Raw genomic sequence first — 11,025 nt, 5'->3', positions numbered from 1 at the left:
CGATTAATATTTCTATAAATTCACCACCATTTTTCAGTTTTACTGACAATAATGAATTCTTTCTTGTTTTATATTTTGGAACATTATATACTATTGTATTTATAAAGTATTCACTATCAATCCTATTTGACAAAATGTTTTGTATCAATACATTAATTCTATCTTTCCTTCTTGAGCTCAAGGTTGTTAAATTAAGTATCTCCAAGATGATATAAGATAATAATAATATGATATAATACACATAAAATTAATGATTGGGGAATTTACGTTTCATCAGCTGAAGATAACTTTTTTTTGTTATTTAATATATCACCCATTAAACACTTTTTGCATTATTTTTGTCGGTACAAAAACTGTTTTTACACAAATTTTAGTGGTCTTAACTAGGCATAAGCTACTACATGCTGTTATATCTCTATTCTTATATCATCTTTTTACCTGTCTCTGTAACAATAATATTTATTATTATTACTATTATTATTATTATTATCCTAGTGACGAAATTTCGAGATAAATAGCCTAAAGACAAAGTCTAGTATTAGACTGGCAAAGGGTAATTGCTTTCATCTCTTGCCGATTGGAAGCAGCATATTACCAAGCCTGGTTACGAGTATTAATCTGCAAAGTTTCCCAATAATCATCTGTGGTTTATACTAATGATTTCTGCTACTTCGTAAATGGCAACATGGCCATGGTAACATATCCAGTAATTCACGAGCAACATGTGTGGCTTATAATTAAAACTAAACACATGCCTAATTGGGTTAATTGAGCGATAAGTGCACTTGATTTCTGGATTCTACAGACTAATTAAATAATAATGGTTTAACAATTATCGCAATGAATTGATTGGTTGGAACTCTAAATGTGAGTTAATTTGTTTTTTAACAAAATACGGCTACTGAACGCATTGCTCTGGCATCCGAAATTTGTAGGTTGGAATCCGGGCCCTACCATTGGGATGCTTCTTTCACATATTTCATTCAACTTCATCGCCGCGTTTAACCTAATAAAATATAAAGCGACCTTGATAGCCAACAATGCAATAAGACAATGCGATACATTATAATCTCTTGATCTGTCATTTTCCAGAAACACTTTTCAAAGCATTACGCTACATTTCTGTCCGAATTAAAGGTGGCTAAATATTATAGGAAACGAGGCCAGATTTGAACAAATAGGTTTATATTCTGTGACTTCGTTGATATAATGTTGTGGAGCAACGGTGTAAATGTTGTATACTTGCAACAAATGGGTTATTTTAAAAAATCAAGTCTCAAAAGGATCAATTGAGATTGTATAATAGGGTGGCATTGTTTCATTCATTCAAGGACACCTGGTTTAACTTTACAATTTTTATAGGAGTGGATAGCATAATGCAAGACGAAATCATCTGTCTCAGGTTAGAATCATGGTGTTTGGTGGGTGTTTGTCCCATTCTCTTTTATCAATTCGTCATTTGTCCTCACTGCCGCGACTAATTCAAGAGGTAGAAATAAAACAGCATTTCTGTAAAGATGGCAATTAGAGGAAAATATTAAATAATATATATTTTTAAAAATCAGGGTTCCAATCAAAAGCAGCTCTTGCGTAAGCGAATTTTGGCAAAATTTGACCAAATGTTGGTGTTGGCTCAGCATCGTGAGAACAATTGACCGGGAAGAGGTTACAGTCTAAAAAGTCAGGAAAGGGTAAGAACAAAAATTTACTTGGCAGATCCTGGCCATCGAAAGCCTACTGTGCGAAAAGTTGTTATTGTTGTTGCTGCTCAAAGGAAAAATCAGATTCAAATGCGTGACAGCCTGGTTTATTGAAATCAAATTAATCATACAACCAGCCGTATATGTGAAAGAGCTCTCTCTTATGCACATGTGGACTGCAGCAGCGGTACTATAATTTTGAATTTGAATTTGAATTTAAAATTTTGGGAGCGTCAGCACTTAGGCTATTTTGCTCCCGTCAGATTATACGGGGTCCAGCCCCTTACCATTACAAATAACAACTCTAACGTTGCATAACTAAAAATTTTAAAACCTTAAAATGTTCTGACTTCTGTTAAAAGCTGAGGCTGTAAACGCGCACCCAGCACACACAAGGACATAAAACAGGACAACACACACAAAATTATACTGGCCATAGTGCCAGTCGCCAGAGCCTCGTTAGTCTCTTGTCCAGGGTGCACTACGTGGAAGTGAGGTTGACTTTTGGGCGCCTACGTGGAAGGTACCCCTTACACCCCCAGCGGTACTATAACTGGAATAATTTATGCAATGATAGCAATCGGATTTCTAGGATTTATTGTATGAGCACATCATATATTTACTGTAGGAATAGATGTTGACACACGAGCATACTTTGTTGTAAGAGCGGAGGGCTTCGTCGGTTGCGTTCATGCAGAGGGAAACCTCTAGTCCTTTGATTCGTGAGTAACAGTGCAGTGTGGCATTCTAGCAATGGCAGGAGAAACAGGTGGTGGTTCCATGAAAAGAAGGGTCTTCTCCAACCAGTATTTTTTACCTCTCAACTGACGCGGCTCCTTGACTCTTGCTCTGCTGTTTACTGACCTTCAGATGCAGCGTGCAGACCACTCCCTGGTCTCTACAAGCGTACGTCAGTTGCTTCAGCCTGGTCAATAAGAAGTTTGATACTAAATTGAGAAAATGAACTTTCGTAACAACATGACAAATTGTCTAACTGCGACTCTCTGTGTGAAGCTTCGACCTAACCGCTACAGAGCAAACAACACGTTTAAAATACTTCCTAAACATAACACACACCTTGCAAGAATCCGTCATCATGCACACCACCTTCCTCCTTGCAAAAGTAGAAAGGAGGTTGATTTTTGGCTAATTCCTTCAAGGCATACCACCCGTATCTGTTGATGCCTATGTGCACAATATGAAGCTTGTCTTTCTCAGCGCACAGTGGGGGGTCAAGCAGTATCTCTACCTTGCAATTCCACTTCACCCATCCTTTAAAATAACCGTAGCTTTTGTCTTCCCCTTCAACAACCACTGTCACCGAAATGTCTTCATTGTATTCAGACACGTCCAGTCCTGGATTCTGACGACGCAACGCTGAAATGTCAACAGACTGTGTGGGCAGTGTCACACTCAATATGCAGATGTTCCTGTCAACGGTGAAAGAAGCTCGTCTATCCTTGTTGAACATGATAGGGCAGTGGTGGCTGTCGGCGGATTCGATAGTGCGGAAAATATTTCGCTTAGGACTGGGACACGTTGAGACCAGTTTAAAGTCGATCTGCCCAACAGGTTTCACCAAACCACCACCCTCCCTTGATGATAAGTCATCCCTGCTTCTTGGCATCGCAGTAGGGCAAATTCCGTCCGGCAAAGAATCCTGAGTCGAAACAAGTCTCAACAAGAGCGCCAGACCTTCATGATCTGTTAACAACCCTGATTTTATAGGACCTTCGGACAGTTCCGATGCCGTCATCGTGAGGAACCGGATTTTGCCGAATGTGTTACCTAGCACGAACCTCTTGCTCTCTGCGGACACCTGAAGGTTTCTTCTTCCACACTCCTTGGTAGTCCAGCGATCTACTGCTTCAAAAATGTCCGTTTCAGAGTTCACCGCTAGATGGTCCTGCTCCACTAGCAGCTCGACACTGGACAGGGATATGTCTTCAAAGTGAGGACTCAATAATACAGCTGAAGTCTGCTCGCAAATTACCTGAAATGTACAGAATTATTACAGCGTGAAAGTAAATAGTAACTGAATGGTATGCCAATACGTGTCTCTCGGCAGTAGTATTGGCAGTTCATAATTATTAAGATAGTTAAGACAATTTGTCCAGTTAGTAATTTTCTTCTAGCTTCAAGCTTGAAACACATTGCATGGAAACAGTGTAAATGAACTTGAAAATGGACAACCACGATATGGCGGATATTGTATCTACCAATATCAGTCCTGTTTGAATGCAGGCGCGCATTCGTAGAGATCAGCCACGCGTAAGTAGCAACAAGACTCGCAAAGACTGCCATAACGTTGAACGGTTCAGGCACGAATTGCGATAGTGGATGTGTTCATCCGAGCATTCAGGATGACGCTGTCACAGTTTTGCTTTACGCTCACTGTATGCTCAGATATGCTCATCGGGACTGGATCCTCAGTTTAAAGTGGAATCCGAACTACCTTGCATTGCAATGTGCCCCAACCGTAGCCTCCTTAATTACAAAGTGAGAGTGTTACCACTACGCGGATTCGGATGAACGCGAGCCGGCCCCCGTGACGGAGTAGTTAGCACATCACGATACGACGACAGGGGTCCTGGCTTCGAATCCCGGCCTGAGCATGGATGTTTGTGAATGTCAATTCATCAATTTCATCATATCATCACTCATTCCCATCTTCGCAATTTAGCCAAAAGTGGCACAAAAAACGAAGTAAAATAAATCAACCAATCAATCAATTCGGTTGAACGTCTGCATTGCAGCGTTTCATATCTGAACAGGCCGAAGTTCTATTGCGAGCCTTTCAGCGCCGATTCTTCGCCTGCATTCGAAGAGGGTTGCCAACTGGCATTACTAGACCCAATGTCTACCATTTTGTATCATCATTGTTGTTTGTTACAAAAGTTATAAGCTTCCAATTTGATTTAAGTTTAAATTTTAAATATTATTTATGTACATCCCATGATAGGCATATGAGTAAAATACACGATACCTGTATAGTACATGCAATTTCTCCTATGCTTTCGCTTATTCATATATTTGCAGCTTCCCCTCTTTTAGTACGCTCAGAGTTGTTAAAGGTCCAGGAATTTTAAATAAATTCAATTCCGGTCCAGGAGAGAATATCAGCAAGCGTAAATGGGTTATGGACCGTAAAGGACATTTTCATCTGTAAAGTATTTCAATTCGGTCCAGGAACCTTTTTTCCAGATCAATTTAAATACGGTCCGGGAACTTTTCTTCCGAACTAATTTAAATTCAGTCCAGGAACCTTTTTTCCAGATCAATTTAAAGACGGTCCAGGAACCTTTTTTTCCGAATCAGTTTAAATAGGGTCCAAGTTCCGTATTGAAATGAAACAATACGCAACTTGGATCGAATACGGACCTGCCGATAAATAATTATCCAATTATTTTCTTTGACTGTCTCGAGAATCTAAGGTACAAGGTAGAAATGGGCGAAACGCAAACGCTGCAGTCACGTTGCCCCTCTCCATGTAGCCCCATTCTTTCCCGCACGCGATCTTTCACTTGGTTGTAGCATCATTGCCCGTCCCTGTTGTGATATCTGCTGGGAACACAGCAGCCTCACGTTACCTCATCGACGGCTCCTATTGGCTGCAGTTCCTGGATCGGATGACAGAGCAACACGTGACGGGTTTGTTTGAACTCAATGTGACGCCACGGCCACACTAATATAGTCCATTGTATTATGTACAGTAACTCTTCGACAAGGGAGTTTTTGAACCTGGCCCACGAGAGAACAACAGCGTTTTGATTTATTCCCTGCGCTACGTTTTCTACAACCTCAGTGTGACATTGCAATGTAAAACGTACTCGCGGACAATTTTAGAAGGCAACTGCTGATCGCTCAACCCTGGTCCAGGAATTGTAAATAAATTCAATCCAGGACTGGGAGAGAAAATCAGCAAACGTAAATGAGTTCTAGACAGTGTATAACCTTTTCATATTTAAAGCATTTCAATTCGGTCCAGGAACCTTTTTTCCAGAAGAATTTCAATTCGATCCAGGAACCTTTCTTCCCTCATCAATTTAAATCCAGGAACCTATTTTTCAGGAATACGGTCCAGGAATCTTTTTTCAATGTAACAATACACAAATTGGACCGAATTTAAATTGTGCGAGAAAAAGTTCCGGTCCTGCAACGGAACCCAATAAAACCCATTAGAATTTATGGGTTCCTGGACCTCTAACAAGCTGAGTATGCTACTGTAAAAAAAAAAAAAAAATAATAAAAAAAAAAAAAGAGAGAAACACTTGTATTACTTACGCCCAGGCATACTTCCATCATGACGGTCTCGTCGAACAGCTTAGCGAATTCATAGGCTTGGAGAACATTTTCCGGACCTAAATCTTTCCAGAGGAACTTCATGCAATCTTCTACAAGATCTTGTAACATGTACTTCTTGGCGGCGTAGCAGAGTTCTCTGGCCTGGTCTGAAGATTCCAAGTTAACGCTACCAGCGTACACGAACCTACAAAGAGAAGAACGAATCAGGAACTTGCGTGGAATATTATTCAGGAAGTGGTTATGACTGTGAGAGGTGTGTCTTTTTATTAAGTCACTGGCTCATATTTTTCGACACAGCCAAGACTTTGCTTTAATTTTCATCAAAGGGATGTAAACCCCTAAAAAACTCTTTGGGTATGGGTATGTCAATGGCTTTCAAAAATATTTTCTTTGAATTTGTCAATCTAAACAAGCATATATTTATGCACTTTAGTTAAGTTTCTACGCAATATAAGAACCTTATTTCATGTAGAAAATTGAATTTTGGCCAAATCTCAACACTTTCGTGATGTCCATAAAGTCCCGATGCTCATATAAATCAGCACAAGTATCCATTTTACGCTGAAATTATCAACAATGGAAAGAAAAAAAGAAAAATAACACAAAATATTAACAAAAATAAGTCAAGATGGTACTATTCAACTATTTACAACATTTTTTTAATGGAAGACCGAAAAGCGTAGTCTGTATTAAATATATCAACACTTGATGGGAGGTCATTATACTGGGTGGGAAGTCTGGAGAAGAGAGATGATCTTTTTTGAATTTGCAGTCTAGGTTTTTCTATGTAAAATAGGTTTGTGTTATGTGTTGTGCGCATAGGCATCGAAAGTGGAATTCCTGAAGGAGTGTGTTGCAGCGGATTTTGCCATTGAAAATGTTGTATAGATAATTGAAGTCATTCTGCAAACGTCACTGGTGGGGAGTCTGTAAGTGTAGATAGGACAGGAGATGCGGAGTTGAAAAATTGCGTAATGAGGGAACTCTGTAACAGACTAGAGCGAGGAAAAAGTGAAAGACTGAATCGATTCTAGAGAGCTGAGTGGGACACGCCATGGACTCTAGGAATGATTTTGGTTCTCTGGCATGGTCAAACTCATGGTGAAGCTTCGTGAGGCAATGATAAATCTTCCCATCTGAAACAAAGTATACATTTAAAACAAAAATTAACTGGCAGTGGAGGATTTACACTTTCCCCCCTACCCCCACTCCTTTGAAAATATGATGTTCATTCCTTGTGCGCTTAGAAATACAGAACTCTTAAATAACATACGTACATACATAACATAACATACTTTTTACTTAGTCGCGTCCTCTTCTACCTGCCGGTGTCGAGGGGTTACAGAGAGTTATCCAGACGTTTCTGTCCATCGCCTTTTCCTGTGCCTCTTTCCATCTTATGCATCGTTTCTCCAAAATCTCTTTGACACTCATATTCCATGTCTTTCTTGGTCTTCCTTTTTGTCTTGTTCCTTGTGGACGTGCTTCCCATATCTGCTTTGGCAGTCTCGTCTCACTCATTCTGCTCAAATGGCCGAACCATCTGAGTTGATTACGTTCAACTGTTTCTTGTAGTGGCTGAGCATTTAAAGATTGCCGGATGGTTTGATTCCTTATCCGATCTTTCCTGGTTTCCCCACTTATTCTTCGAAGGTACCTCATTTCCATTGTTTGTACACTTTGCAGGTGTTTTCCAGTCATTGTCCAATTTTCACTGCTATATGTAAGTGTTGGTATATAAATTGTTTTATATACAGTGAATTTTGTTTGGGTAGATATTTCTTTTTTGCCTATAAATCCTCGGTTTATCATTTGATATAGCTTTCCTGTCTTCATGATTCTATCTCTTATTTCTTCCTCTTCTTTTCCTTGACTGTTTATAATTACTCCAAGATACTTGAAATTTGTTACTTGTTCTAAAGGTTTGTTATTCAGTTTTATCTTATGGTTTGTCTTTTCTCTGCTAATTATCATTGTTTTAGTTTTCTCCGTATTTATTTCCATATTGTTTTTAATTAATTCTTCATTAAGAATATTTAGGTTATATTGTAAACTAGCCTGTGTATTAGCTATTAGTGTAATATCATCAGCGTATATGAGCTCTGTTAGTTTAATTGATTTCATATTCCAGTATCCTACATGAAATTGTTTCATTTTTATATGGCATTCCTTTATTACTTCATCTAATAGGATTATAAATAGATATGGTGATAGTATATCTCCTTGTTTAACTCCTGTTGTTATTTCGAATTCCTCTGACTGGCGGTTTCTCGTCCTCACGTAGCATCCTTTGTACCAACTTTGGATTGCTTTTATTAGGTTTTTATCCACTCCTTTCTTCTCTAAAGATTTCCATATCTCATTCCAAGGAACTCTATCAAAAGCCTTTTGTAGATCTATAAAACATACATGTGCCTTTTTATTGTATTCTATTGTCTTGTCTGTTATTTGTTTGAGGGTGAAAATATGGTCTTGTACACTTCTTGCTGGTCTAAAGCCTGCTTGACTTTCTTCCAATTGCTCTTCGACATATTTTCTGAGTCTGTTCTCCAGAATTCATGAATATATCTTCCCTGGCACACTGAGCAATGAGATTCCCCGATGGTTTCTGCATTCTCTATTATCCCCTTTCTTGAAGACTGGGATTATTACTGATATCTCCCATTCCTTCGGTACAGTTTTCTTTTCCCATATAGCATTCAATAGGTTCAAAAACAGTTGCTCTCCAGCATTTCCCATGTATTTAAGCATTTCTGGTGTTAAACCATCATGTCCACTAGCCTTACCTAACTTCATTTTCTTTAATGCTGCTTTTAATTCTTCTACTTTGATATCATTTATTTCCTCTTCTTCATCCTCCATTTCTGTATCCTCTGTTCTTTCGTTTTCTCTTTGAACCTCCGTCCTGTTAGTTTGTGTTTCATCCTTCAGCAATTCTTCGAAGTATTCCTTCCATCTTTGCATGATTTCTTCTGGTTTTGTTCTTAGTTTACCATCTTTTCCTTTTATGTATTTTAACGGGCTTTCTTTATCTTTTCTCATAGTCTTTAAAACTTTGTAGAATAGTTTTTGATTTTCTCGGCTGTTCTCTTCCATACTTTCCCCAAATTTTCTCCATGAGTTCCTTTTAGCCTCTAACACTTTCTTTTTGACTATATCCCTTTGCTTCCTATACTCTTCGAAGCTTTCTAAATCATTAATTGATAGGTACTTTTTCCACAGTATTTTCTTGTGCGTGACTTCTTCTTTCAGCTCATCTGTCCACCATGCCGTTGTTTTCATTTTGTTTCCAATGTATGTTGTCCTGCAGCTTTCCTCTGCAGACTGTAGCAAAATCTTTTTAAATTCATCCCACAATTTATCTACATCTCTTTCTTCCTTTTCATGTTTCTCTTGTATCTTTGCTTCTATTAGTTGCTGATATTTTTCTTTAACTTTTGTATCTTTTAATTTATATGCCTGTCTTCTTTTTCCTTTAGTTTTTAGCACTCTACTTCTTTGTACTACTCTTTCCATTATTAATAGTTTATGGTCACTCCCAATTTCCGCCCCTCTTTTGACTCTGGCATCTCTTATCTTTCTCATCGTATTTCTCTCTACTATGAAATAGTCAATTATAGATTTTTCCCTTCTTGTTGGTTTTTCCCTAGTGTATTTATGGATTTCTTTATGTGGGAATTTAGTATTTACCACTACCATGTCATTTGTTACACATAATTCTAAGATTCGTGTACCATTATCATTTAATGTCTCTTCTCCATGTTGTCCTATTACCTGTCTCCATTCTTCCGTATTGTTTCCTACTCTTCCATTTAGATCTCCTACTATCAATACTTCTTCCTTTCTTTCATCTATGATTTTCTGTAGTGAATCATAGAACATGTTTTTATTCTCTACTGTATCATCTTCATTTGGACCATAAACTATTATTATTGCTATATTTTCTTCTTCTTCTTTAATGTTAACAATCATTATTCTCTCACTTATGAATTCCCAATCTATTATATTGTTTTTCTTTTCTTCGTGGATCAGAAGTGCTACCCCTCTTCTAGCTCTTTCCATTCTCGGTACTCCACTATATATCAGTACATATCCGTCATCTAATTCAATTTCTCCATTTCCTTTTTTCTTGGTTTCAGTTAGGGCTAAATATTTTACTTTGGTGTTCTTCATTTCTTTTACTATTTCAACTTCTTTTCCATTAAGGCCTCTGATGTTCCAAGTTCCAAAAGTCATATACCTTAGTCCTCGCCAATTATCTTTCCTACAGATCCGTCCGGCCAACTCTCTGTCTTTTCTTTTAATCATCTTTATTTAAGAAGTGTAGGTGATTGGCCTGCAGCTTCCTAGCATAGTGAAGGGGCTGCCTTCTTGTTACTGCTATGCCAGCAATGGGGTTTGGATGTTTCTCCCCTTTTTCTTTTGTGGGCTCTATGCTCCAACCTCCACTTCCTTGGAGGACCTGGGATTTTCTGATAGGGGTTTACTCCCCTTAGAAGGATCGGCTTCTCTATGCCTAAGAGTTCCTTCCACCCTTTGGTTTTCTGTTGGGGTGACCTTCCCCTAGCCTTTGGAGATCCCTCTCCTCCCTGCAAGGCAGCAGGGGCAGTGCTTATTTAATGGCGGAACTTTCTCGCCATGTCGTAGTGCTGTTATGGGGCTTTTCTGGGATTTTATGAGGATGATCTTGCCATAATCCTTCCTCCCCAGACCTCAACAGCACTACCGCCTCGGTCCGGGACTGATTATTTGGTATTTCCTTATTCGCAGGTAACTACCATATCTGATGGCCGTTCGCTATCCGCCACCTGCTGAGGCTCGCCCTGGGACATAACATAACATAAAATACATAAATAACAAGTAACATACCTCTTTCCAATTTCATGGGTGACAATTTATCCAAGTAGAGCCTACAAGTTAGCCACAATATCCTTTTTTGTCTGCTATATAATTAACAGAATTCTGCACCTCGGTGCTAGATAATGGCAACCCATAGTTTGACCGAAATTTGGTTACAGTG

At 38.7% G+C, this 11,025-nt stretch overlaps 1 protein-coding gene across 1 annotated transcript in view; it reads right to left on the bottom strand.

Moving 5' to 3' along the window:
- Positions 1 to 2,287: 2,287 nt before the first annotated feature.
- The window catches only part of LOC145988913 (BTB/POZ domain-containing protein 2-like), a 55,847-nt gene continuing 47,109 nt past the window's right edge, over positions 2,288 to 11,025 (bottom strand). The window contains exons 4-5 of the mRNA XM_083124205.1: positions 5,985 to 6,189; positions 2,288 to 3,693 (exon numbers count right to left, since the gene is read on the bottom strand). Coding sequence (XP_082980331.1) covers positions 2,761 to 3,693; positions 5,985 to 6,189 — 1,138 coding nt within the window. The 3' untranslated portion in view covers positions 2,288 to 2,760. The remainder of the gene's footprint in view (positions 3,694 to 5,984; positions 6,190 to 11,025) is intronic.

The sequence above is a fragment of the Lepisma saccharinum genome, chromosome 1 (genome assembly GCF_977018435.1).
Source record: "Lepisma saccharinum chromosome 1, izLepSacc3.1, whole genome shotgun sequence".
In the NCBI taxonomy this organism is placed as follows: domain Eukaryota; kingdom Metazoa; phylum Arthropoda; class Insecta; order Zygentoma; family Lepismatidae; genus Lepisma; species Lepisma saccharinum.
The sequence above is the reverse complement of the archived record's forward strand: the minus strand, read 5'-3'. Positions and strand labels throughout refer to the sequence as shown.